The sequence below is a fragment of the Mugil cephalus genome, chromosome 5, assembly GCF_022458985.1.
Source record: "Mugil cephalus isolate CIBA_MC_2020 chromosome 5, CIBA_Mcephalus_1.1, whole genome shotgun sequence".
Taxonomy (NCBI): domain Eukaryota; kingdom Metazoa; phylum Chordata; class Actinopteri; order Mugiliformes; family Mugilidae; genus Mugil; species Mugil cephalus.
The window spans coordinates 9023026-9050132 of record NC_061774.1 but is presented as its reverse complement, the minus strand read 5'-3'; the positions used below and the strand labels follow the sequence as shown (position 1 = coordinate 9050132).

Sequence of the window (27107 nt, the reverse complement as noted above, 5' to 3'; positions counted from 1 at the left end):
AATCATCCGCGAGTAAATTGATTGCACGCAAGTTACAATCTTCTACGTCCTCCCATCAGGACATTCACATATTTCCCCACATTCAACAGTGGGATCTTGCTGCAGTGCGCCCTGAGAGCCCCTCAGGGCTGTCAGGCTCGTTGAGTCTGAATCAGAGCAGACTGTGCTGGTGGTCCTCCGTTCCTTAATTAGGAAATTAGCTGCACAGAGGCCCTCATTACCAAACTCCGGGTTACTCCTGGTGTTTTTTTTTTCTTTTTCTTTCTTTCTTTCTTTCTCTTCTCTGCTACCGGTCAATTTCCATAAGAAGATTACAAGCGGATCAGTATTGAGATTTGCCCAGATAAACAAATAACTGGTCTCCGAGAATTACATGACTACTAATTGGACGTTAGTTTTATTGCTCCTGCCCTGTTTGTTACGCCCCATTGAAGGTGAAAATTAAATTCATGAAGTGATGTCTCTTTTCAGCTGATTTATTACAACTATGCGGCTGAGGGGCTACAGACTTCCCATTCCCTTTAAGATGACAGACCGTTTGCTTAACGTTGTTTGTGTCTGATTTCTTTTATTTCTACACGCTGGACCCTCAGAGAATTTCTAAGGAAAACGTTTGTAACGGCTGCAAAATACATTTAATATCCACCGGTAATTTTTTTTTCTTCTTTCGATAACCTGGTATTGGATTTTGGTGTTGCTTTAAAGAAACATTTAAACGGAATATTCAGTTATTCTGAGAAAACGGTGAAATATAGTGGAGTTAATGTTTATATATAATAGAACGAGGACATTATAGATCAGATAATGCATTGATCTTTCTTTAATATGTTCACATAATATCGGGTTTATGGCGACAAACACTAAATGAAATAAAAATGACACATTAAAAACAACGCTTCTGTCCTGCTGCGCGCACGCCCGTGCGTAACACACGCAGCGGGCCTGCGGTGGCTGCATTTTTTTTTTTTTTTTTTTTTTTTTTTTTTTTTTTTTTAACTTTTAAAACTCCAGGAGGTGAAACGCTCTGAAATGCACATACCAGAATGATCCCCGAAGAGCACATAAGCATACCGAGGTGTTAATAGTCGTTTTCGATGGGCGATCCGCTCGTAATCATTAGCAGGTGTGAGCTTTGCCCTGATGAGCGATTGGTTTCTGTGGCGCAAACGGTTCGTAAGGAGACACATGCAAACGAAGGCCGCTCCGCGCTAATCGGTTTGATAAGCATTAACACCGCGGAGAGAAAACAAGTCAGCAAACAAACTGGAGCCGCTTTTTTTCCTCTTTTTTTTCTTATGTTTTCTCCTCAGGATGTCACTCACCGAACGTGTCTCAGGCTAAACTTTTCCCCAGGGACTAAAGAGGCGGCCTCTCTCTCCTCCACAAGAGGTCGTTGATGTATTAAAGTTTTGCTTTGTGGGTCCCTTTACGCCGGAGACACGTCCAGTTTAAGCGGACCATTAATATAATTCCTATTAACTCTCTCTCTCTCTCTTATTTTACTCCCAGGTCATTAACACAATTTAAACGCGTTTATTGTTGTTTCTGACACTTTGTATTTTTTTATTTCCAAAATATATAAACCTCTTGAAATTATTGCAGTCACCAGCTCTATTCTGTTTAATTGAAAATAACAAAACGCTAAAGAATGGATTTAATTAATCCCCTTACAAAGTTTTGTCTCCTAGTTGTTAAAGGGAAATTTATATTAATGAGACTTTTTATTTAAAAAAAAAAAAAGCGCCCAGAGAGACTCTTGAAGCAAAACATTAAAGCAGACAACCCAAAATATTTATTAAAGAATGTTCAGGTCATCTTTTATTTTTAAATATAATATATATCAGGCCATTAAGGGTTTTGACAAAACATAAATCCTCTAAGGGATGTAAATGAAGCAATGGATTTTTTTTGTTGTTACAATATTTCTTGTGAGTTGTGTATGAAAGGGAATCAACAAAAGCGAGTCTGACGGCAGGTGGAACATTAGTGTAAAAGAGACTTTTCAGGGTCACGCTTTATTCACATTCTCAACTTGTTACTTGAAGTGTTTGAACTTATTATACGTCGGTTTTAGCCTGGTGGGGTCCGCATGTGTTTTGGGCTAATTAATTCCCTGCCACTGATCCGGCAGATATGATGGTGAGCACTCTTAGTCTGATATGAAACCTGCATGTTTACACTCAGCCTTTACAACTATTTGCATTCGAGTCCTGTCTGAAAATGTTCACAAAGTGCGGTTTAAATCTCGGATTTAATTCGTCGTCAAAGCCGTTCCTGCGCGTTCAGACAGTGACAAAAACGAATTGGCTTAATTTCGCTACTCATTTTCTGATTGTAAATGGCGTAAATGTGTATTATTGCGGCGCTCAGGTTGTTGAGCTGTGCTGCTGTTTTAAAACTTTACCTCTCCCTCCTCTAACCAAAACACAGCGGTGTGTGCTCCGGTTGATTACGCGGTGGATATGGGAGCCGCGCGCTGATTGGTCGCCCGCTCCTCACTGTCATTCCGGATCACATGGTCCGGCCTCCAGGCCTATTAACAGATGAGCTTGGCGAACAAGTTTACAGACTTCTGTTTCAGAGCGGAGAGGAGCGGACCAGCCTTGAGCGGAGAGAGAACCCAGAAGCACCTGCAAACGCGTTTGCCTCTTTGGGCAAGAACTTTTTTTCTTTCCATCTCTTATGAGACCGGTCAGTACCTTTACCTCTTTGACTGCCGTCGTTGTTTTGTGAACTTTTTATTTTTTTTTTATTTTTCTTCTGCCTGTGAGCGAACACTAAAAAGCCGCCTGAATGTATAACATGATGGAAACCGAGATCAAGACCCCGCTCCCGCAGTCCAACTCGGGCTCGGCGCCGGGTGCGAAGAACAACAGTGTCAGCGACCAGGAGCGGGTAAAGCGGCCGATGAACGCCTTCATGGTCTGGTCCCGGGGACAGCGGAGGAAGATGGCACAAGAGAATCCCAAAATGCACAACTCTGAGATCAGCAAGCGGCTTGGCGCTGACTGGAAACTTCTGACCGACGCTGAAAAGAGGCCATTCATCGACGAGGCCAAGCGTCTACGGGCTATGCACATGAAGGAGCATCCGGATTATAAATACCGTCCGCGCAGGAAGACCAAGACCCTGCTCAAGAAAGACAAGTATTCTTTGCCCGGCGGGCTGCTGGCGCCAGGAGCCAATACCGTCAACAACTCTGTGTCTGTGGGGCAGCGGATGGATGGTTACGCGCACATGAACGGGTGGACAAACAGCGCGTACTCCCTCATGCAGGACCAGCTGGCCTACCCTCAACACCACAGCATGAACAGCCCGCAGATCCAGCAGATGCACCGGTACGAGATGGCGGGCCTCCAGTACCCGATGATGTCCTCGGCGCAGACCTACATGAACGCGGCGTCCACGTACAGCATGTCTCCGGCGTACACGCAGCAGACCAGCAGCGCCATGGGACTGAGCTCCATGGCTTCCGTGTGCAAGACCGAGCCGAGCTCGCCTCCGCCGGCCATCACGTCCCACTCTCAGAGGGCGTGTTTGGGGGACCTGAGGGATATGATAAGCATGTACCTGCCGCCCGGCGGGGACAGCGCGGAGCATTCCTCCCTGCAGAGCAGCCGGTTACACAGCGTCCATCCGCACTATCAGACCGCAGGGACTGGCGTGAACGGGACTCTACCTCTCACCCACATCTGAGAGCAACAAAAAAACAAACAAAAAAAAGAGACTTCAAACTTTTTTTAAAAAAAGTACTTCGGATACTTGAACTTTTTGGTTGCTAAAAGAAACAGCGTTCAGCAGTTTTTTTTGTGTTCCAAACCGATTTTATCTCGTTTGAGTTGTCCATTTAAAAAAAAAAAATGAATTTTTTAAATGGATCGAAAATGAGCGTTGAGCCCAGCAGAGTAAACCGCATCGCAAAGAGGCTTTTTATCACAAGTATAAGCAATCAAGTCATGTAGAAGAATTGGACTTCTATATTTTAAATAATGCCATATTTTCTCTCTACGAAAAGGCATGTGGGCCTCGTGAAGGGGCAGGTGTATTTCAGAAAAGCTGGATGGAAAGTTGGTTCATAAATGTTTACACTTAATTTGTAGAATGTCAGTTGTCTCGACTGTGTCCAAATTTTTGTAGTCTTTTTGTCTCTCCCCCACCCCCCTCCTCATAAACTAGGTTAAATGAAATAAAGACTGTGCGGGTCGCAAACGCAAGTTTTATTTATAGTAAGATTTTTTTTCTTCCTTTTTAGCTTGTGAACCCGTTGTTTTTCACGTGAAAATATTCAGATTTGTTTTTGTAAAAATGTTCTGTTCTGTGATGGTTTTGACAGTGTCATGTTTACTCATTCTCCTGAACGAAAAGGTTTATTTAAACTGACGTTTCTACATATTTTAAGACCATCCTCTATTCTTAAATGCTGAATAAATTTCTACGAAACGTGATTTGTGACTCTGTCGTTTGTGTTTTTAACATGAGGTCTGGAGGTCTGGGCTTGGTTGTTCAAATTATCCCTGTACAGATTTATTATTTATTTATTTTTTTTCCCCAAAGAGCAGAGGGGCAAAAAGAATCCTCAAACGTAAGGATGGTCCGTTATGTTACCAATAGTTTAAGATCATATGTACAAGGATAATTTTACTACACTGCATGGATTCCCTTCATGGAGACGCAATGTGCCAGTGATTTGGTTTTTCCAATTACTCCAGGTGCTTAGAAAATGATTTGCATTCCTGGACATCAGGGTTTAATATTGTAGTTATATAATATAATTTAATATTCTTCAACTTAGGCTTTAATAGTGGGCATTTATTTTTAAGGTCAGCAAGTAATTATAGAAAATGTATAATTTTTATTTTTTACTGTGAAGTTGAGTTTCAGTTGGGAAACGTTTTTACTTGATGCTTCCTTATCAAATGTCATTTTGTCGTCTTTATCTTGAATAATAATGCTGATTCTTTTATCAAGAAAGTTGCCTATTCCTTTTTTGTCTTCTTCTTAATAACAGGATCAGCATTATTATCGTAACTTGTGTTTAAACATACCCAGTGCCTCATTTCAGAAATTTACATGGGGTGAAACACTTTCCTGCACAGACTGGTTGTTTTCTCGTGTTCTTTTCAGAAATTTCTACTATGTTACCAAAAAATTTAAAAATAAATAAATAAAAAAAATCTCAAACAGATTGAAAACCAACGACTGGGTGGGATGCTCGTTCAAAAAGGTGACTTATATTCACTCATTGTCCAGGAGAGTGTTGGTGACATTTAAATGCGTGACCCATAAGACACGAAACTTATTCGGAGTGTTTTCTAAATTCACTTTATTAGCGTTGATGCGTGTAATTTGAGACGTGAAATTAATGTAGGAGACGTAAAAGAATTCACTCTCCTAACCTTTCACGTGAATTGTGATGTGAGCACAGACCTGGTGCTCTTGTACATTTAAAACCCTGTGAATTGGCTGGATGGTGGTGAGCAAATGCTGGTGCAGCTGTGAGAATTATCTGATGACTCTACAAACTATAATCTATGCAGTGGTTTTAATTTAATTTTTTTTTTAACAAATTACAGTTGAATTGCACTGTGTTTATAAACTTAACCCCCTTTAACACACTCAGCGGCCGACTGATGTGGTGTTTGGAAGAATGGGCCGGCCTGCTGCTGCTGCAGTGTACCTTAGGATCAGTAAGCCCTGGCCACCAAGAGGGACGGAGCAGTGGCGGTCCTGCTGGCCTTCCCACACTCCTTGTAGGACTTGATCCACGGCTCAGCACAGCGGCCTGGATTAGCCCCACGCACCTTTGTGGAGGGAAAGATTATCCGGACCTCCCTGCATTCACTGACAGGGTTTAAGTCACTCTAGCGTGCCAGCAGCCACCCGTCACCTAATCACACTCTCCAACTCATTTTTTTGTAATTAAGCAGCTTTTCTCTTCCTGCTCCTCGGTGTCAGAGGTGTTTGCTGTTGTCCGGGAGGAGCGGCGGTTCGCGGTGATTTGCGAGACTCATGATGGAGGATGACCCTTCTGTACACCGGTGCGTGTTCGGTGTGGGAACCGTTTCCTCTCAGTTCTGTGTGCGCTCGCTGGGGACTGGTGCAGAAGCGTTCGGCCCACTGCCGGTGTGGCTGCGCCGTTTGTGTCTATTGATCGCGTTTGAATGTTCTGGCAGTTAGGCCATCTGAGTCGGCTCCCCACCTACCACCTACACCCCCCCTCCCCTCTCCCCATGCTCTCCCCCTGCTGAGTGCCCGGAGGGCCCCTCTCCCTCTCTCCTGTCATGTGCAGTTCTGTGCCCACTCAGCAAGTGCAGGCATATCCCACTTCCATCTGCCTATGACCTCACAGCCCCTGTTTGTTTAACCCCCTCTCCAAAAACTAACCTAATTATAGCCCTGTAGAACATGGATTCAGCGGATTCCCAGTGGATCCTGCCGCTGTGTGCCTACGCGCACCTATCTGTGTGTGTGTGTGCGCGAGGCTCCGGGCTTAGCGGCGGTGCCACAGGCCATGTTTCAGCCGGTCCCGCTTTTCGCATGTCTGCCCTGACGTTATGTCAGAGCGCGCCTCGTCAGCCGTGCGACCTGCGAGAGCATGCGTGAGCGCGGTAGTAAAAAGTGACAGGAGTTGCGCTCGGAGTGTCTCCTTTTTTACGTCAGCGTGATGAGTGGAAAAACTCATTACACAAATCTGCCTCAGACTGACATTTGTGACATCATTAGCACTCCCGCCCGACCGGCTGGGCGGCTTCCAGCGGGAGCACACCTTCCGAAAATGCTCGCCGCTCTTTATATAATAATCTCAGTCTGAAATCTCGAACTTCCTGTGATGAGCCGAACAGACATCACCCACGGCGTGGTTTGAATGTGACGGATGAACGCCCGAGTGCCGTCAGGGATTGCACCTGTGACGGAATCAGGCTGCGTTGCTTTGCTGCGGCTGGGATTCTCCGGGAGGCCCTTTGATCTGAGCCTGGAGGAGGCCGAGGGGCGGCCTGTCCGGCTCTGGCCGGCGCTTCCAGAGCAGCGAGACCTGTGTGAGGTACTGAGATTGACAGCAGAGTGGTGTGAGTGGAGGTGCGGGGGTTGGGGACCGCGGGGGTTAATCTCCCCTGAACTGGGGCAGATGTTGTTAACGAGCTCCTCTCAGGTCGACTCCCTGCGTGGGAAAATGGCATCAAATCCTCCTGGGGTCAGGGCTTTCGGGCTGACCCACTGAGAGCCATCCCTCTCCAGCGCGCCGTCCCCTGAATCCCCTCTCCGTTTCACGTCACCCGCTCATTCGCCGTCAGCGCTGGAAGTTCACATGTGGCCACTTTCATACCTCTCCCCCTCTCTCTTACGCACGTCCCCGAACGTTCACGTTCCTCGCATGAGCTTACGTGAGCGGGGCCTCCGCGTCTTGCGTGATGTCTCATTAATGACAGCTGTGGTTGGATCGCCGTGCCTTACACAACCGCAAGGAATGCTGAGTGGGAATTGCTTCAAAGGCAAGCATGCCGCCACTCAAGAAATGGCATCCGCCCAGCTGCTAGTTGCTTGTTTTTATGTCAGCGGAAAGTAAATTAGTTGAATTAAGGCGTTATAGACTCTCCGGCGCCCCACCTGCTATAGAGTAGGACGTGTAGATAAATCGGTTGTGGAGAATTACTAAAAACTAAATCATGTCGCTGGAGTAAAACTCCCTCGTCAAAAACAAATCTTTTGAGCATTTTTAAGAATGATTTTGAACAAGTCAGGAAACAAACTGCTAACCTCTAATAACTGTAGATAGGGGAACGAGAAATTGACTTGTGGCGACGATGTTGTTCGACCTATGTACAGACCTAACACACCGCACACAAGTTGCCTGTGATGTGGCTACTTCTCATCAATCACATCCAGAATGGGCATGTCTCCGCACCATATCATGTCAACATGCATGCTTTCAGGTTTATCCAGACTAAGGTTTTAATGCGAGGGTCATCCATTAAGGTGTTTGACTCTGAAGGTGTGTTTACCTTGTCCCAGCAGGTGTGTGTGAATATGAGACTTGTCAAATATAAGACGGGATTACTGCCTCTTTTGTCCCAAACAAAACAAATACAAATCACACGAACAGCTGAAATGGGAGGAATCTGTTTTGTTTCTCTGCTGCTCCGTGTGTATGTTTAGAGAGTTTTTTTTCCCTGCCGGTGATCCTTTGACGTTTTGTTCGGCTAAGCGCTGCTGAGCTTTCCTTGAACTTGTTTTCGCTTGTAATTGCGGTTTGGGGAACGATGTGTAAAAAAAACAGGCGCACGCACACCGAGAATGAAACTGCACCAAGAGGCTCCTTCCTGAATAACCTGTAATGGCAATTACTGCGCTAACGGTTGCTCCTAATGCGCGTTCGGCGGAGCTCAGACACCCAGAGACTCGCTGCGGTGTAAAAAGTGCAGATGGTCTCTTTCTGTAACGCACGTCACTTTGTCTATGGACGCTGGAGCATGTTGAGTTCGCTTTGTAATTCGGCCACGTAGAGTTCTGACCCCGCTTCTGACCCGGGGAAGCCTGGAAAAAATGGGGCCAAGTGTACATGTGCCAATGTATATACTGTGCCTAGGGGATGGCGAGGTGAGTATGGGACGACGGCGGGACAATGCAGACCCAGGGGGAGAAAGACTCAAGGGGGAAGATTAGGCGTCTCATCTAGGCCACGGATATTGATTAGTGTTCGTCGAGGACAGTGAGAAGGAACGCGGATTGACAGACGCACAATGGCGGTGCGGGGACTCGGTTCCATCAGAGGCCCTCTGATCCTGACCCCCATATGCACGCACTTACACTACAGAAGATTGCCCCCCTCCCACACACACACACACACACACACATGTTGAAAAATAGTATGAGAAAAGATTTATTTTCCTTGGGGCACCGGTCAGGTTGGGTGCACTTTGTCTTTTAGTGCGGCCCAGTCTATATATGTGTGCGTGGTTTATAGGATTGTGACCCTGGGAACTTGGGGGGAGGTGGAGCACACTCGGCTATGGGTCAGTCCTGACTGACTCTGTCACTTATTGATTAGTTGCCATGGAGAGTTAGTCAGGCCATCTCTCTTGGAGGTGTGTCCCCGAGGGCCAGCAGCGCTGCCCAGATGAGTGTGTGGAGGCTTTGTCTGCGGGGGGTTTAGTGTGTGTGTGTGTGCGCGTGTGTGCGCGAGTGTGTGCGAGTAAGGGCCTGTGACCTCGCTAACTCTCGCTCCTGCTTTCTTCATCTTCATCCCTCCTCTTTTTGACCCCCCTGCCGTACTTCTACTCGCGCTTTATCGTCTTCTCGAGTGGACCCGTCTAATCTGCGATATCTCCGAGAAAACACATCTATGTTTATGCATACACCTTCTCCCGGGGGACCCGCGATAATGGGGATTGTAAACAAATTGTCCAAACTTATTGAGCTGTGAAATCCCCTTCACAGCCCCCTGGATTTGCCAACTCATACGATCCTCTCTCATCTCTGTTTTTCTATTGTCGTCGTTCCAATCAAAGCGTGAGGAGGAGTGAGTGCGGGAGGAGGAATGGTGGTGGTGGTGGTGGTGGTGGTGGCGGCGGTGGTGGTGTCTGAGGTTCACCTGCAGTAGCTGACGGCTCCAGTGACAGCCCAGCGGGGGACGGTGACGGCGCCGGACTTCACGCCCGATCCTGAATCATTTGTAGAATCGGGGTTTGCAGGTAGGGACCGGGGCCGGCGACATACCGGAGGAAACGAGACAGAGGACGAGCGATGAAGAGAATACAGTTCTTTGAGTTTTATAGTGTGGGTGCAGGTGGAAACTACTCTGGACAAGCTGTTATACTCAGACAGGTTTAAATGATAGTGCCTGTATTTGATAGTGCCGCCATTTTTTTTTTTTTTTTTTTGGTAAGATCGTAAAACTGCTTTACGCAAATTAACTGCTGACATCAGGTAACATGCAAGTTCATGCAACTCCCACATTGCCCAAAGTTACTTGTAAAGAAAGAATAAATGTCAGTGGAAAAGTTCCCAGACTCTCAGACTGTCCACGACTCGATTCTTTCTGCGTGCAGTGACTTCATTACTCAGACTTCACGTATATACTCTTTCCCACTAAATGGATAAAGATAAAGTTTATTCTGAAAGTTTAAACTGTCAGAATAAATTGCGACAAGCCGGATTCATCATTCAACTCTTTAACGGCTCCTTAAAGTTTCAAAGACAGTTTCAAAGGGAAGAAGGAATCCGCTGGACGCGATTTTAACTTAACATTGTAAATTTGTCGTCGGAATAATGCAAAACTTCTTCTCCCTTTCAGAATATGCGCACAAACTTCTTAACCCGAAACTTGACGACGGGCCCCCACTGTCCCTCCCTAATATCACACCTTGGATGCATAAACATGCCTGTGCTCCACACATCACCCCACCCCAGGGGGCCTGCATGGCTTTAGTGCCGCACTGTGACACCAATCAGGGGAGATGGCGGGCTCCTTTGTCATGCAAACAGTGCTCGCTTCTTGTCTTATTCAAATGTCTGCCCTCTCTCTTTCTCTTCTCCTTCACTCTCTCAACCCCTACCCCGCTACCCCCCCACCCTCCCAAAAAAAAAAAAAACCCTCAAACCTCTTCCCCTCCACCCCCGACTTCAGCCCTCTCTCTCTGTCTCTCGCTCCTTCTCAAGTCCAAGTAAATCCTCGCTGAGAGAGGAGGGAGCCTCCAGGCCCAGGGGCTGCTGTGGCAGGCCTCTCTCCTGGGGGTCAGCCTGAGTCTCGGTGCATGGGGCTGTTTCCAGGCCCGACCAAGTCCATTTCATATTCAAATGTTACAATCAGGCCTCTGACCCGCGGGGGGCTCTTTATGGTTTGCGGCCCCAGGTCGCAGGGTCAAGATGGTGATTTAATAGCTCGGGCAGAGGAAAAGGAGTGGGGGGAGCAAAGTGATTTAGGGGATGAATGAGTAATAAAAAAGCATTTTTCCTAAGTTGTCATGTAAATTTCGATCCTTATTCAATATGAGGCTCCCTCCGCTACTAGAGAACTTCCTCAATGGCTTTCTAGTGGACTTTGTCCATTGAGAACGAAGAAAGTCCATTTTCTGCTTTTACACTTGACTTGTGTTTGGCGTAAACAGTAGCCGATGTTGAAATGGCAGAAGCTTAGAGATGGAGATAAGGAGACGTTAAAGAGTCATCCTGCTCGCATGGTGCCACTGTGTCTCAGATGTCCTCATGCTCTGGAGTGGCCTGTTATTCCTGTCCCCGAGGGTGTGTTCACAGCAAGGACGCTCCAGTAACATAGGCAGTTGAGTGTATACGTATATATATGTACGTACGAGTCGTGGGCTTGCATGTTACGTGTGCACAGGCTTAGTCACGTGGCGGTAGGCGGAGCTAAGAAGGAGGAGCAGACAAACGTTTGACCCACGTTGTGTAAAAGTTCAGGTGATTTTCAATTTCTCTTGGGTGTTTCTCCATTGGCACGGCACGGTAATCTTCTCTGTTACTCACCTCACACTGACTTCCAAAGGCCTGACTCATTTAAACCACGCAAGCCCTCGCAGTCAGTCAGCTTGATGTTAGATGAAGCTAATTTTTATGAAATTAAATTTAGATAGATGCTATAATATAGCTCCGAATTAGAAAACAGCTCATCACATTCATTTCATATTGTCGGGTCAAGATGTCGGCGTATAAATCTTTATAGAGAGAAATCCAAGAGTTGCCCCTTGAGTGGCTCTAGGCAACGGCGGGGAGGAAAAACAGACTTTTAACTGGATGAAACCCCCAAGTGATCCAGACGCACGGCGGCCAGTCGTCTGCCTCCACCAGCTGGGGGGGAGCGGAGAAAGATGAGAAACGGGCAGATATAGCAAGTTGACGATACAAAAGTAGCCGTGTAGGTCTATAGCATCACAACTAAGGTTGGGGTCAGCCGTAACTATGAAATATGTCGTATCTAGATAGTGGAGAGGGCGAAAGCAAGCCAGCTACCTACTGTTATAATAATAAAAATAATGATAATGCCTTATGAGGGGAGGATTCGATGAGGTTTACGTTTCATTCTGGATGTCACAGGGAGTCAGTCAGGAGAAGCTTAAGAGAAACACGTTCTCTGTCTTTTTTTTATTTTAAACAAACTTTATTGAGATTGACAAAGTACACATTTCAACACCCAAATACATATTTACACATAAACAACCCCGGATATCATATAAAAACAGTTAGATTCCATACATCCATAACCACATTCATAAAAGAGTTAAGATAACAAACTCTTTAGTAATAGTAATAGTAATAGTAACAAACACAAACAACATTAACATCCTACTTCCTGTCTGTGCTCTTGCTGTGTCATTTTCGGATCAGCTGTCGGCCTTTGGGAGGATTATTTGGACATTGTGATAACAAGGGACTACGATAGTACAGGATAGAAGTAACAAAAGCGTGAACTAGATTTTCAGCTTCAGTTTGAGACGGGATGGTTGAAATGTTGACAGTATTAATGGGGCATAAAGTGGATGAAATGTCAACAGTCGAGTGGCGGCAGTAATTACAATAAATCCGTTTGTTGCACCTTGTCAGGTGGATGAGACACCCCATAAGGATTATAAAACACAAGCTAGGTAACAGTTAAGGATCCATGTGCAGCCAACCTGCAGTTGAACTACAGTCTAAGATATTAGGCCTTAACTAACTTCCACACTTTCCTAATTTAGCCATTCAGCCGTTGACAGTTGTTGTGGTAAAAAAGACAACACCTGAAGCGCTTGTAAATATTTTGAACCTTTCAAACACCGGAGCCACAGTCACTTAAACGACACAGCGACTCACTGACAGCACGGTCCGGCACTTTTCCGTAGCTGGTCCGTGACTGCAGCGCTGGTTTGGAGCGTGCTTTAGTTTTGAATATTTTTTTCCCGTCCTTCACTGTGGCGTGACCATCTCGCTGCGGCGCGTTTCAGAGTTTTCGGCGGAGGTGAACGCGCTGACATATGCCGCGGAGGCCCCCGGGAAGCAGAGGACGACGCGTTTTCGGACGGAGCTGAGGGGGCCACTGCGGGGCAAGGTATAGGGGCAAGCCTCAGTAGGCACAGCTGTAGCCCGCAGTCATTACTGCTCCTCTGCTGGCTTAGAAGAAAAGGGGCCGCTCCCGCCACATGGCCGGGCTGCCACGCCTGCCCCCTGTCCCATGTCCCCCTGCCACACACACACACACACACACACACCCAGGGAGGCCTGGTAGCGCCAGGCGGCACCACTCGCAGTTTGCACTCCTCTCACGTGTGGCGAGGCAGCAGAGCAAAACAGAGAGGTGCTGCAGGGTAGAGACCGGACTGGGGTGGAGGTGGGGGTGGGGGGGGGCGGTGGAAGGGAGCGGTGTGGAGGTTAAACCAGGGTGGTGTTGGGGGGCTCGGTTCCTTCCCCTCTTATCTCCCGACTGACCATTCTCTTTTCCCGTCCCATCCCCTCCTCCACCCCTGCAACCCACCACCCCCACCACCGCCACCCCCACCTCTCCTCTTCCCTTTTGTGGCCTGTGCACCTGCAGCCCTTGAGTCTGGGCAATAAAGCTGAAGGATTTGTCTACTGGAGGCTGGAGGAAAAGTGGGGGGATCATTAGACAGCATGGGAAATACAAAAGCAACAGGTTCAAGCTGTGGTTGTTTGATACGGTGCTATGCCATATTCCCGAGTGATGGGCTTGACGTAACGCAGTTTGACACAGAGAGAGCGACTTTAAGCAGATTTGAGGCCAGATTTGCACCCTGTTTGGGTTAGTGTCATTATGAATCAGTTTGATCGTAATGACCCGCGATCAGCTTTCAACCCCGAGCACTTCCATTCATTCATTCACGGGCCTCGTGTGTGTTAATTGAACAAGTTCCCAGCTCTGAATGTCGACGTTCTTAGACTGTTTGCTGTGTTCAGGTCTGTGACGGTTGCTTTTTCACTCTGTGATGATATCTGAAACATTGGAGATCAGTCTTGGAGAAGATTTGACTAGAAAGTGGCAAAACATAAAAAGAACAGAAGTCTCTAAAAGTGTTAGAGTTAATACTGATTTTAGTATCACACTTTTAGCCTTATTTTGTAATAATTCTGACCATTTTATTTTATTGCAACTGAACCATTTTCGTCTAAATTATAAACAAAAGGTCTCTCCTGCAACAGCCTTCTGTTAAAAAACTTTTATCTTTTATGTTTTATCAAATTATTTGTCTAATAATGAAAATTAAAACACATTTTTAACAGTTTTACTGAGCAGTAAAGTTAAAACTAAATAAAATGTATTTATACACAAGCTTATTAAAGGAAAAGCTTGTAATAATCTCACGATGTCTTTTTCTCATACCTGGTGTCTGCAACGTGATTCTGTGCTTTTCATTGCACGGTATATTAATGTACAGTTATATAGACTGTAGTTGTGATTCAGCAGGGAGGCTGGTTGTATAATCACAAATCCACGTGAAGGGAAGTGCGCCACAGAAGTGAAGAAAAAAAAAAAAAAAAACATTGACCAAACTGAAATAGTGGTTCGCTTTAATAAGAATGTATAGGTGAAGGTAAAATCGTTCTCAGCCATGTTCTGGCGAGTCTCCGTTCAATTCCCCACCTGTTGTAATGTTATGTTCACTCATGTAGAACTTTTCTCTCACCAGTTGCATGCCAGACCCCCCACATTGTAAATCGGCGCAAAGGGAAAAAGATTCAGCTCTTTCAGAAAGCGACCATGAAGGCAGAGGAAATCACTCTAAACGGTCTTAATTCTGCCATTAGATGAGAGGGAGCGCTGTGGGGATTGGCTGGCCCTGTGCTCCATATTCACAGGAGCAGGATGAGGCTTGGAAGCCTGCTGAGAAAATGGTGTCGTAATCAGGAGCCGGCAGTTCTGCCTGATCAGGTACACTAGCCCCTCTCCTCGTTTCCTCAAATCCCTCCTCTTCCTCTCCCCCCCCACCCCCCTCATTTCTCTTCCCTTCCCTTGCCCCGTAAGGAGATCCTAATAAGAGTTTGGACGTACTGAGCTCCTCTTATGTGAAGACCTGGCAGGAGGGAGCGGGGATGAGGCCGGAGGTGGGGGTTTGAAGTTGGAGGTATGGAACTGTGGTGGTGGTGGTGGTGGTGAGATGGCGAGAGGGGGCTCGTTTTTTTTTTTTTTTTTGTTCCCACATTTGATTATTCAGGTTGGCTGAACTAAATTCTAAACCCATAAAATTCGTATCCCCTCTGGGGGACCATTTGCATATATTTTAGTGCCCCCTCCCTCACATCCCAATTCCCCCCCTTTTTTTTTTTCTCAGAAAGTGAAAGAGAGGGCGAAGCAACCAGGCCTGTCTAGGCTTTAAGATGTCACCGTGGTGTGAAATATGGGCGAACAAGCAGGGTCTTTGAAACTCAAACTAACCCCCCCCCACCTCCCGCCGCCGCCCCCCCCCCATGAGCCTCTGAGCTTCTGCCACACACACATACACAGACGCAGGCATCCTCATCCTCACTACACCGGTTACTTTCCTTAAACGGGAATTCCTTTTCAACTTCACAACGTCCACTGAGGGGGAAAGAACGACATCCGTCCGCGTCCCTGCGTTCGCGCGGGGACGAGGCTCGTCGGCGGCTACGTGGAATCACCTGTTCGAGAGTTGGGTTACACGCAGCTAACAGTATTTACAGGATGACATAAGCCGTCGCATGTCAAACTCAGCCATTACACCGATGTGGGGGCGAACTGCTGGAGGCCAGGAAGCATTCCAAATCTTTGATAAACATGTCAGAGCGGTAAAGCCCGGACTTGTAATTACGCCAGTTTTTACTCTTACCAGTTTTTACTCTTACCATTGCCGACGTAGGGGGATTAATTTTCAGACAAAAAACGTTCTGAAGCCAGGTCTTAAAATTCCATTTAGGATGTGTGCCCAGCAGTGTCGAGGTGAAGGGAACAACGCACATGTAGCTGGGCACGCAGCGGAGCAAGTGGGTGAAGGCAGGGCTCCGTATCGCCAGTCATCCATAAGAGACACCTGTTCGTTTGTTTGGCTAATGAAGTCGAGGTTTTGTTTTTCACTGTGCCAACCGGGCCCTGCTGGCGCTAGTTTTACTGCCCATCTGTATGGACGGGTGAAGTTAGGCGATGGTCTTTGGAGGAAAAAAAAACAACAACAACAACAAAAAAAAAAAAAAAAAGCAAGGGGGCGGGTGGGGGGGGGTAGTTGATACTTGATGGCATTTCGGTCACATGGGGAGAGTTGCTGTCATCCCTTAACCCCCACCCCCCGGACCCCTTTTTTTTCGCCTCCCCCTCCCGTGCCCACTCCCTGGTGCACAGGCAGAATGCAGTGTCAGGAGGGTGAGCACTGAGCGCCCATTGTGTGTGCTAACCAAAGCGGAATGCCCGGGTGACAAAAGGGGGAGGAGTGGGCTCAGGGCACACAAAGCCAGGGGGAGGAGAGGGGGTGGAGGAGGAGGAGGAGGAGGAGGGGGGGAGGGAAGGAGAGAGTGGGGGTGGTGGGGTGTCAATCTGCTGGGGGCTAAATAGACCCACTCAGCCCCAAAAACTCTGGGCACCCTAAAAATCTTCTCTCGCCCCCACTCACCCCCCCACCTCTTTGCTTTCTCACCCTCCCCGGACCTCCCTCCCTGGGCTCCGGAGTGTACAGTACACATGCTACTGGAAGTTGCTCATTTGTTCTCGACAGCATGAAAGAGAGAATAGCTGCAGCAACAAAACCCTCACCCTATTAAGTGTTGGTTTTGATGTTATGAGTCATAACCCTAAGGTCTAAAACAGGATGTATTTGCCAACCGTAGCCATGGTTTCCAGTCTCTGTCATCAGTCAGGGATGTCCTGTACGCCCCATATATCACTGTCAGGTGTTTTCAAAACAGGCTGGGAAACCGTTCTCTCCTTCGCAAAACCACATTAAACTTCAGCGTAAAGCTCTCAAAACAAATTACCGTGCACAGTCCCTAACACGGTTACATGAATGAGTCTGGCCATCACGTGACCTGTCACTTTGTATCCGTGTTTTGCGCTTAAGTGTGTGTGTGTGTGGAGAGGGGATGGGGAGGGAGGGAGGGAGGGAGGGAGGGAGGGAGTGGGGGCATCTGCATGTACTCACCTGCCTGTTCTAGAAGCCGAGAGCAATCTGTGTAGTATCGCACGTCAAAGCCAGACTCGCAACTCCCACACAGGACCTCGGGCAACTGTGCGGCCACTTTAAAACGCTGGAGACAAACCCTGAATTAACTCTTAATACCGCCATCTTCCCCAGATGCGTGTAGGAGCAGATCCGTTTTTAAAACACCTTAAAACACCTTACAGCTGCAGAGTCTCCATACTTCATACCTGCTGCTGCAGCTGCTTGGAAAGTACGACAGTGAACGCGTCCGTGATGAGAGCATCGAACAGGTTGCCGCTGTATTTGTGTTATTATTATGTCCCGGCTCTGATGTTCATGATGAGTAATGGGTTAAGGTGTTGAGAAAACCCACAAATTATATTCAGATTTGAACTCCAAAGATCCCTTGGATTGACTTAAATGTTCCCCATTTCTTTAATATTCTTTGATATTTTGTTTCTTGTCACTTGCAAATGACAGCAAGAGATAGAATAGAATAATATGGCTGATTTTTGTAAAAAATAGTTAATTATTTTTGTCTGTGTTGCTTCAGTTTTGTATGTCCTGACACATCATTCAAGTGCGGATGCTGCCAGTGAAGCCACGGGGTCGCTCCGCCGTGACCTTTCGTCCCTTGCGGTCTTTCCTCTTTTCAAAAATGATGACCAGGCAGATCAAAGGGGGTGCTTTAAAGAAAACTCTTGATGGAGACCCCCCCGTCCCCCCACTCACTCCCTGCCTCCCCACACACACACACTTAACATCTGAACTCCTCTTCTTTCAGTCATGCAAACCCCAGCCTTTCCCGTCGCATTTACATACGCGGCTGCGGGGCAAAGTTAGTTTCCCGTTTAATCTGCGCTGACTTCATAGGAAGTAGCTTGCTGAGTTGTTTTGGTTTGTGTGTTGTTAGTAAAATGCAGCGGGTCAAATGGAAGCCTCGGGGGCGAGGTTTGGGTCACGGGGTAAACCGGGCAAGGCCGATACCAGGAGCTCGGTGACTAACGCGAGATGGGGCGAGTGCGGCGCTGCGCGGCGGCCGCTCTTGTGCAAGCGCGCGCCTCATGCGTGTATGCACATGAACGCCAGGTGAGTTCGAGCTATCTGCGCTGATGCAGCCGGAGCCTCCCCATCAGCGCTGACCCAGGCGGCCATCATTGTTCCCGAGCTGCAAATCACCCCGCCGCAATCAGGGCACTGATCTAGGCTTCTCCGAGCCCTCTCCACTCCAGATGATTCCCCTCCTGATTGGCCTAACTGGACTCCTGTCTGTGGCGGCAGATTAACATGGATTGTTTTTCCTCCGCGGCATACAGATTGAGCCGCGTTAGCATTCACACCTCCGCACTGAGTCCCAGGGCTTTCCAGAGGCTTCAAAATGCAGAGGGAAAACCAGACATCGCTCATAGCTTTGATAAGTTTTGGCTGGGAGGAAGAAATATAGCTGCTGGGCAAAATAGGAAAGACACCCGACAAAAGGAGAGGAATTCCTGTCGTCGTAGGTGTAGGAGGTGCAGATTTCAGTTAATTTACGAGGCTCTAATTTGTGCTGTTCTTCCGCATTGTGGTATAAGCTTTCATTGTTCCACACATTCACGCACAAGTGCTGCATCTATTCATGTGGTACATCAGTTTATTCATGTGGCCGCCGGTGTCTTTGAGAGTGAAAATTCATATTTGGCGTCATTTCTGATATTTAAAATGCAGTGGCAAGGGTTCATCACAGTAAATTAAAACCACCAACCAAGGTAATCCAATCACTAACAATCCTGCTTCTAAGTCACACCGAAATCAGACACATAAATATAAAATGACAATGTGATGATTAAATATAATTGCTAACGCTTAAGTCATTGTTTGAACTTTTAAACTACAACTGGAACCTTTTGTCCTCAACCTCCTCTCTTCTTTTAAACTTTTAAACTTTCGCCCTAGTCATTTTTCCTCACATGTCACGATGCATGCACACTGACGAGCTGACCAGGTGAGACTTCACGCATACGCGATGGTTCCCACCTACCGCAGCTTACGTGGCTTTAACTCGTGAGGTCTTTTGTTCTCCCAGTGGGGGACCATTAGTCGGAGCACCTTGTCAGCAGCAATCAGAGCGTCACCAGCGACTGGAAAAAGCCAGAGCCACCGCCCCCCACCCCTCGCTCGTATATATGTATCTATGCTGTGATGACAGCGGTGTGTGATGTGATGTGATGCGCAGTTTCGAAAGGAGGTTCGTCTTTTTATTCATGGTCTAACGTTAAAATGTTAAAAAGACGGTGTTTTACATCTGGAAAAAAGACTCTCTCATGAGCTACTTTATAAGTGAAGGTATTACGTTCTCTCTGTTTTTCTTTTTCTCCTACGCATACTCGGAGTTTACTTCGTTTACTTAGGCTTCAAAGGACAATACTTGGCCTTAAATTAATTTTCTAAAGACTTACCCAAACATTTCTTTAACTTGGTGTTGAAATAGTCCAATCCGAAAGGATATGGGGTGTTTAAATACCACCAAAGTGGTTACACACAAAGTTCTAAAGCCACGTGTTTTATCACCTATAAAGCGTACTTTTAATAAACTTTAAATTTTCAAATTTCAATCCTGTAGTGTTTTCTTTAAAAAAAAATTTGTAGTCAGAGTCGGATGTGGTTTGTAAAAGTGTTTAAAAGGTAAAATACTTATAGTGTTAGTGTTAATAGTGTTATTCGCATTATGGGGACTTGTGTTTTATCCCCTATAGCTCGTAAACATATTTATCTCCCCACAACATGAGTAGCAAAAGTGCACACAAACACACACACACAAACACACACACACACACTCAACCATAGCTGGTTGAGTTATGTTGTCGTGGAGACGGTCATTGTGCAGGCCTCATGGAATCCTGATGACATCACAGTGATTCCAGGCTCTGTGTGTTCAGAGATCATGAGGATCACCAGCTTCAAGTTTGGCTGCTGGCAAAGAGGCCGACAGAGCGAGAGAGACAGAAAAGGCCTTAAATTCTAAAACATGCGTGTGTGGGCATGATATTCCAAAGTGCGGTAGGCGTTTCTCCCACGTCGCCTACTTAAAGGGTGCACGGAGAAGAACAGCTAGTTAAAACTCGAGATTATTCGCATTAATCCAGAGTCGCTTTCTGGCAGGTATGTGGGTCACATGCACCGTGTTTCAGAGAGAGTGTTATGATGTCGTAGATGTGTGCCAACAACAGGACGGCATAGTTTTTTTGTTTTCTTTTGTCATAGCTTTACCTTTTATTGTATCGCATCAAGTTTTTTTAATAATAGCAGCATTTATCAGTGTTGCCGTAGAAAGCCATGATAGGACAAGGAAATAAGGGACAACATAGAACTAAAGCCTCCATGTGGATGCAAAGCTTTGGTCTCAGGGCTGCTGGTCCACCTCCTGGAGATCTTCTAAGCAACTTCCTTCCACATTTAGACCTTGTTTTGTACTAACTGTGCTAAACATGTTGCTAACAGTTCTGCGAAGCTATTCTTAGTGACTTAAAACCTTTTTCAGTCCTAGTTTAATGTGTGTTTAATGTTTGCTAGCATTCGCTAATTAGCTCTAATTAGCTCTAAACATTTGTTTTTTGGTGTTTTTTGGTTAGTCATCCTCTGGGGACCAGGAATGTGTGAATGGATAAGACAGGAGATCACTAAAGTCAGCAGGATTAGACGCATGATGTGGATCATCACTTATGTAACTATATTAGCTTGGCAGAACGCCTAAACCGAGGACACAAAACATTATTTCGTTATGTCATTCAGGTCGGGACGCTCACTTCACCGATTAAAATCCAGTGTTTTTTCCCTTTTCAGGAACTTGAAGCGATCTTCACTCGTCTCTGCCGAGCGCCAGCCTGTCTCCAGCGGTAATTGCCCTTTAAGGTGAGTCTCACAGAAATCGTATGTAGAAATCTGTACTTGTATAAAGCGTGTGCTTGGATGTGTAATTGTAACGTGCTGCACCCTGAAAACAGGTCTGAGTTGTTCCACTTCCACAACAGTGACAGAGGGTGCTGAAGACTAACATTTCGCCAGGTTGTGGACCGGAGAAAGATCATCAGGTGGAATTGTACAGAGGGAGGAGAGGGAGGGAGGGAGGGAGGGAGCGAGGTGGGGAGGCAGGGAAATTGCCTCTGGTGTACATATCCCGATGTCTGATGATGCCGCCTCATGTGTCAGAGCGAGACTTTCTTGAGATGGGCGTAATGGTAATTACGCTGATTTACAACTCGTTCCTCTGGTTGCATCGGGCTATGTGTGTTTTCTTCAGAGAACAGCTCTCGTGATAATCCCGTGCAATAAGGAAGGCCTCGCTCTGATTTGGACCAGTGTTTGTCCACTGAGTGGTTTGCCGTCCCTCGCGCTTGCGTGCTCTCCAGTGTTTGCCTAATTCTCAATTCAAGTGTTGACGCATTAAGGTATATGTTTGCTTTTTGTGTGTGTATTTACCTTTGCGGGGCGGGGCGAAGGGTCCAAGGGGTAGATGGGTGAGGAGTGTGTTTGTGTGGGAGGGGAGGTGGTGGTGGTGGGGGGAGGTTACGCTGGACCTCATCTCCTGCTAAGCTTGCGGTGCTCCAGAAACCCGAGCACCGGCCTTTTAAGACAATGAGGAAAACACGTGAGACTCTGGCACATGGCGGCTAGGGTTACCTTACTCGCTTTTCCTCGCTGTGAACTTTTTTTGGCCCTGGGAGCAAAATCACTCCACCCAGATGACTCCTCCGCTGCTCCACCTGCCTACCTTTAATCGGCCCCTCCCTCTTTCTCTGCATGCTCCCGTGCATCTCTCTTGAACCGACGTTCTGGATGTTCAGGTTTCTCGGCGCAACACCTTATTTATTTTTTTTTTTAATCGCGCGTCGTGCCTCTGGCCCCGATCTTTCACCGGGCTACAGGTCACCGCGGCCAACGAGCCAACGGCGCCCGTCGCTCAGCGGCAGAATTCCTCCGTTTTTCTGTGTTTGCCGTCTGTCTCCCCAGACAAAAGGCCCGGCAGGGCCCCCGCCATCAGATCTCCGTCCATCCACAGTCCACAGGTGAGCCGCTTCCACCAGCCAGGCAAACCTGACTTTCAAGTCTCCCACCCACACCTATTGGACTGCTGTCCTCTCACCTGTGCAAATATGAGAGAGAGCGAGACGTGGAGAGGGAGGGTGGAGAAGAGCGAAATGGAAAGATATCCCAGCCTTTGGTTACTGGGTGGGGCGCAGAAAAGAATACCGCACAGCTGAGCAAACCTCCGCAGCCATTGGACTTCACCTGTACACTCTCCACTTTTCTCCTCTCTGTTTTCTCTCTTAATCCATTCTCTCTTTCTACAACCGGCCCCACAGCGATAGTGGGTTAAGGCTTTCTTTTATAGCCACTGAATAGAGATTTCCTTTGAGGTTATGGAGTTGATACACTCTTTCCAGTGTCACTTTTGTGCCATGGTCACAATGTACAGTGATTTACTTACCGCCTTAGGGAATACATACTCTCTTCAGAAGTGTTCTCGTGTAGGTGAAGGTATTATCTGGATATTACTCAGGAAATCCTTTTATCTAACTATATCCGCAGCAGAGTTTTGACTTAATTTGAAAAGTCCCCTTTAATCTTGATCACACTGCAGTAAACCGGCCTGATGAGTGAGGAATCCAGCTGGCTGATACGGATGGCAGCGCATTTAATACAGTATCATGGAGTGGAATCCCGGAAAGCTTAAATCAAAATAAAATAAAACTGCGATCTTGAAGGAGAAACCCAGATGAAGCGCGCTGCAAATAGATTTTGACCACATTCCTGAAATGCTTCGCTACTGAAGTACAATGTATTCATCAGCGGCGTTGCGCCTGGCTGGAACGCAGAAGCAAAACAAAGATGCCCCACATGCCTCCTCTTTGCTCTGTACGGGGGAGAAATGTGCAGATGCAAATCTAAACCAAAACACTGCCAAGAGAAAACATGAAATAGTGTCAAGTGGAAGCGGTAGCCACCCAGGTGGATGAAAACAACAAGCCGGACGGAGACGGTGACACTCGGGAGCTCGTGTTTAGGGTGTGTGAGACTTGACGTAAAGCAACCGCGGCCCTGTTGCTCAGCCCATTACTGCCTGTATCCCACTTTACAAAAAAAAAAAACGGGACGCGGTATTAAAATGACAATTCGGTTGGACCCCGCCAGGAGCATTTAGTGATGGTGAGGAGTAAGCGAAGCGTATCACATGAAGGCAGGCGGACTCTCACACCTATTTACTTTCTGCTCCTGTTCCGTCTCTCTCCTCTCCTGCAGGTTTGGGCCTGAAAGACGTGCCAGACCTGCTGCCAAAGCATCAGCCTCCACCTCACCCTGCAGACATGGCTGAACACACGCATGCATGCACACACACACACGCACGCACGCACACACACACACACTGACACAGCGCAAAAATCATGCATATCTTTTATTTGTGTTGTCAAGCATGTAAGCATACGCTGCTTTCTCTTACTTCCATATGACACCCTGCACACTTACACACACACACGCACGCACGCACACTCACACACACATTCTTGCCATCTCTGCGCTCGATCTCCGATGATGGAGTCGTTGCACACTTTCATGCCGCATGTCAGACCTAGACACGATTGCGACACATTCACACGGTCTTCAGCAGCACAAACATAAACACACACACACACACACACACACGCTTCAGATTTGTCAGTTGTCTCTCAGGCATGCCCTATTTTTAAAACGGTAAGCACACCTACACACATTCTCCCATGCTCGGGGCACACCCATCGCGGCCCATGTCATAGTCTGTCGTCCTCTCTCCAGCCGCCTGCTCAGTTGCAGGGGAGAGAAATTAGTCAGGTGCAGTAAATCTCGACACCTGACACTAGTGGTCTCTCTTTAAAGTTGTTTTCACCGCCGCCCCCGCACTTAATGGCAGAGTACCTACCGATTATTGCATGTTCTGAGCTAGTCTGGTAATTGCATGGTACATACCTGTCCAGGGTGTAAGCCCATCCGCTGAACATGGGGCCCCTGTGTTAAACGGCTCACTTTATTGTCGTAACAGGGAGAGGGACCCTCCTATCTGTCATTCAGCGTCAGCCATTGTCAGGGTGCACCCCACCACCACCACCACCACCACCACCCCTATGCCGCGAGATTGAAAGGTGAATTCATTGACAGGTCTCCACGCTCATATTTGTGTTTTGTCCTTCATTCAGCCGCCGTTTATGAATGAAACTTCATTGACAAATGTCAACTTTATAACAAGCTTAAAATAACAGGCAAGCGAGAGAGTCCTCCCCAGCACCCCTCCCCCCCGCCGAACGTTTACTCATTATGGTTTTCAACAGTCATCTTGACATGTGAATCAGAGCGCGGTTGTCAAATCCCGCGAGTTATTTTCACGACACCCGAGTGAGTCAGGCGCCCTGAACATGTGTTCGACTGCTGCTGACGTCTGTGGTGGCGCATTATCTAGACTGTAACCGCAGAAGCACTGCAAACATCACCTAGAAATATTTCGTGCAGTTATTTTTGGTTGTTTTGGTAATGTCACTCTCTCTTAACTTCAAATCAGAAACCCTGCTCATCTTTTTGACCCAAAAGATTGAATCCGCAGTGGGTTCTGGTTCTGTTTTCACGTCGGGCTTCACTGTCAGACCCCCGCCACTCTTAGTTTATATGTGCTTGTGTGGTCACATGTGCTGTCTGTGTATGATGGATGTAAGTTTCAGACATTCATAAAAACATTAAATTGTTACTAAAGAACTCAATGGCCAGTTGTGACTCTGAATTTACCTCAGTAAAGGGGAAGGAGACCCAATCATCCGTTTTGCTCAAAAAAAACAGCGAGGCAGAATAAACGAAGGAGTAAATGAAAACTCGGAGAGAGTCGGGGAGATTAGGCGGTCTAATTTAAGGGTATTTACCTGTGCGTTCCAGGTACAAGCAAGCTGGAATGAGGAGTGGCCACAGATATTTGTCACACGATGTCTGAAAACCAGTCATTAGAGACACCATGGTTATACCATATCGCTGTAAACAAGGATTAATTATGGCATCGCACCACAACCAGAGATTCAGGTTTACCGAAATACTTTGTGTTTTCCATGTTTTATAACTTACACGCATACAATGTGTCTTTCATTTTTCCTTGTAGTGCCCAGCCTCACATTGAAATGTACGATGTTGCCCACACAGTTGAAATAACTTGACGTATTCCTCTTTTTATTCCAACCAGTATATACTTGGAAGAGTCTGATCAATAAAGTTTTAAGAAGATACACGCATTTATTCCAACTGTCTGAAAAGAAAACATGAAGGGAAGTAAGAATAAAATGTTTTTTTTTTTCTTTTTTTTAACTGGGTTTTATGTACAGGACATAGACAACATCCAGTCAACACATCATATGATTGGTTTATTATTAACATACGAGCAGCAGTGTCACGTTTTAACTGATAAGGCTGCATTTTATTAGAACTATTTCAGGCACGCTCAGGCTGTTTGATGTGAATCAATACATCTGTGTTTATGCAGTGTGTAAAATCTTAATGTGTAAAGTCACATGCACATGTACATATTTTAAAACCACTCTCTGTTTAACAGAGCGTAAACGTATTTACGCATACCACCTATCCTCATAGGCTGTGAACAGTTTTTAAAGTACAGTCCAAAGTGAGGAATAGTTTAATTGTAATAGGAAGAATTTAGGTACTAGAAGGAACTAGAAATTCAGTTTGTCTAATAAAAATAAAAGCACTGATGTTTTTCTTTTTGTTTTTGTTTTTAAAGCAGATTGTGAACTCTTTGAGTAATTCGTGTTTTTGAGTGATTAGTCTTAACATATTTGAGGTCAAGGAAGTTAAACTCTAAAAATAGCTCAGATTCACATCTGAGCTTTTAACAGACCACTGACAAGTTGGCGTTTATGACACGCTCACACGTTACGGTTGATTTAATGCTGCTTTTTCAATGAGTGGCACGGCCACTAACCCTCATTTTACTAGTCCTCCATTAATCGTAGGATGTTAGGAGGTTTCTGCTGTTGTTATTGATAGCCACAGGCCTGTGGCTCTTCCTGGGTGACAGTAACAAGAGTTTAAACCTGTAAATCTTCATGAGACCTCCTTCCTCCCCTCTAATTCCTCATTACCTCACGGCAGGTTGTCTCACGGGAGATTTAGAAGACCTGCAGGGCTGCTTCAGCACACAGGAGTGTTAACCTATGTGGTGAGTATAAGACCACAGTGAAGGGCTACGCGCTGTGGATTCAGCCCCGGTGTGTGTGACCGCTGACCACAGACACCTGAAGTTTTCCACCTTGGGTTGTGTGTAAGTGTGCGTGTGTGTGGTTTCATGCGATGCAGCACTCTGACTAACCCTTCCACAGCTGAAACCTTAAAACGGACTCTTCCACCGGTTCCTTGCAGTTCTGCTACAGCTCAGTGTTACGCTCTATCCACGCTGCCTAAATGTTTACAGACCAATGAAAAGGACTCTGGGATGGTTTCCTCATCCTTTCAGGATGAGTGTAACCTAACACCCAGCCCGTTCGAACTCATCTGTTTAACTACCTGGCTGCCTGTGTCTTAACCTGTGTCTTTAAACAAACCTATAAAATCACTGTTGGTTTCCTAACACTGTTCAAACAAACTTTTTTTTCTGTGTCGGATCCTGCAGCAGCAGCTCACTGGAGCACCGTGTCAACTGTTTACTAGCTCCCACTAGTGGTGGAAAACCGGTACTGTTAGAGCCAAGCCGTGGCTTCAATAGATAGAGCTTAGTTTATCTATGTGAAGGATTTATTACTGAAAAGGAGACACGGTTTTAATTGGTATTCATTAAAAGGTGGATCAAACCATCAACATAATCTGGACGGGTTTAATTGCTGCAAAGCAAATAGTAAAACACGCCCATATTTACATATTTACTTACGATTTTAGCAGAGTTCTTCGCTCCTTATCCTGGATCACGCAGTAAAATTGTGTTGACGAGTGGGTGTAACGGCTTTTTTCTTTCGTCACACG

At 46.5% G+C, this 27107-nt stretch overlaps 1 protein-coding gene and 1 long non-coding RNA gene across 2 annotated transcripts in view; both read left to right on the top strand.

Moving 5' to 3' along the window:
* The window catches only part of LOC125008268, a 31593-nt gene extending 7366 nt beyond the window's left edge, over positions 1 to 24227 (top strand). The window contains exons 4-5 of the long non-coding RNA XR_007112866.1: positions 20913 to 20981; positions 23370 to 24227. This is a non-coding gene — a long non-coding RNA (uncharacterized LOC125008268). The remainder of the gene's footprint in view (positions 1 to 20912; positions 20982 to 23369) is intronic.
* sox3 (SRY-box transcription factor 3) lies at positions 2534 to 4445 on the top strand. The gene has a single exon (XM_047585440.1). It carries the CDS (start codon positions 2794 to 2796, stop codon positions 3694 to 3696), a length of 903 nt encoding a protein of 300 aa, XP_047441396.1. The 5' UTR covers positions 2534 to 2793; the 3' UTR covers positions 3697 to 4445.
* Positions 24228 to 27107: the final 2880 nt, after the last annotated feature.

What these genes read in the sequence shown, in the direction of transcription:
- sox3 (XM_047585440.1), top strand. Translation starts at nt 2,794, where the DNA reads ATGTATAACATGATGGAAACCGAGATCAAGACCCCGCTCCCGCAGTCC.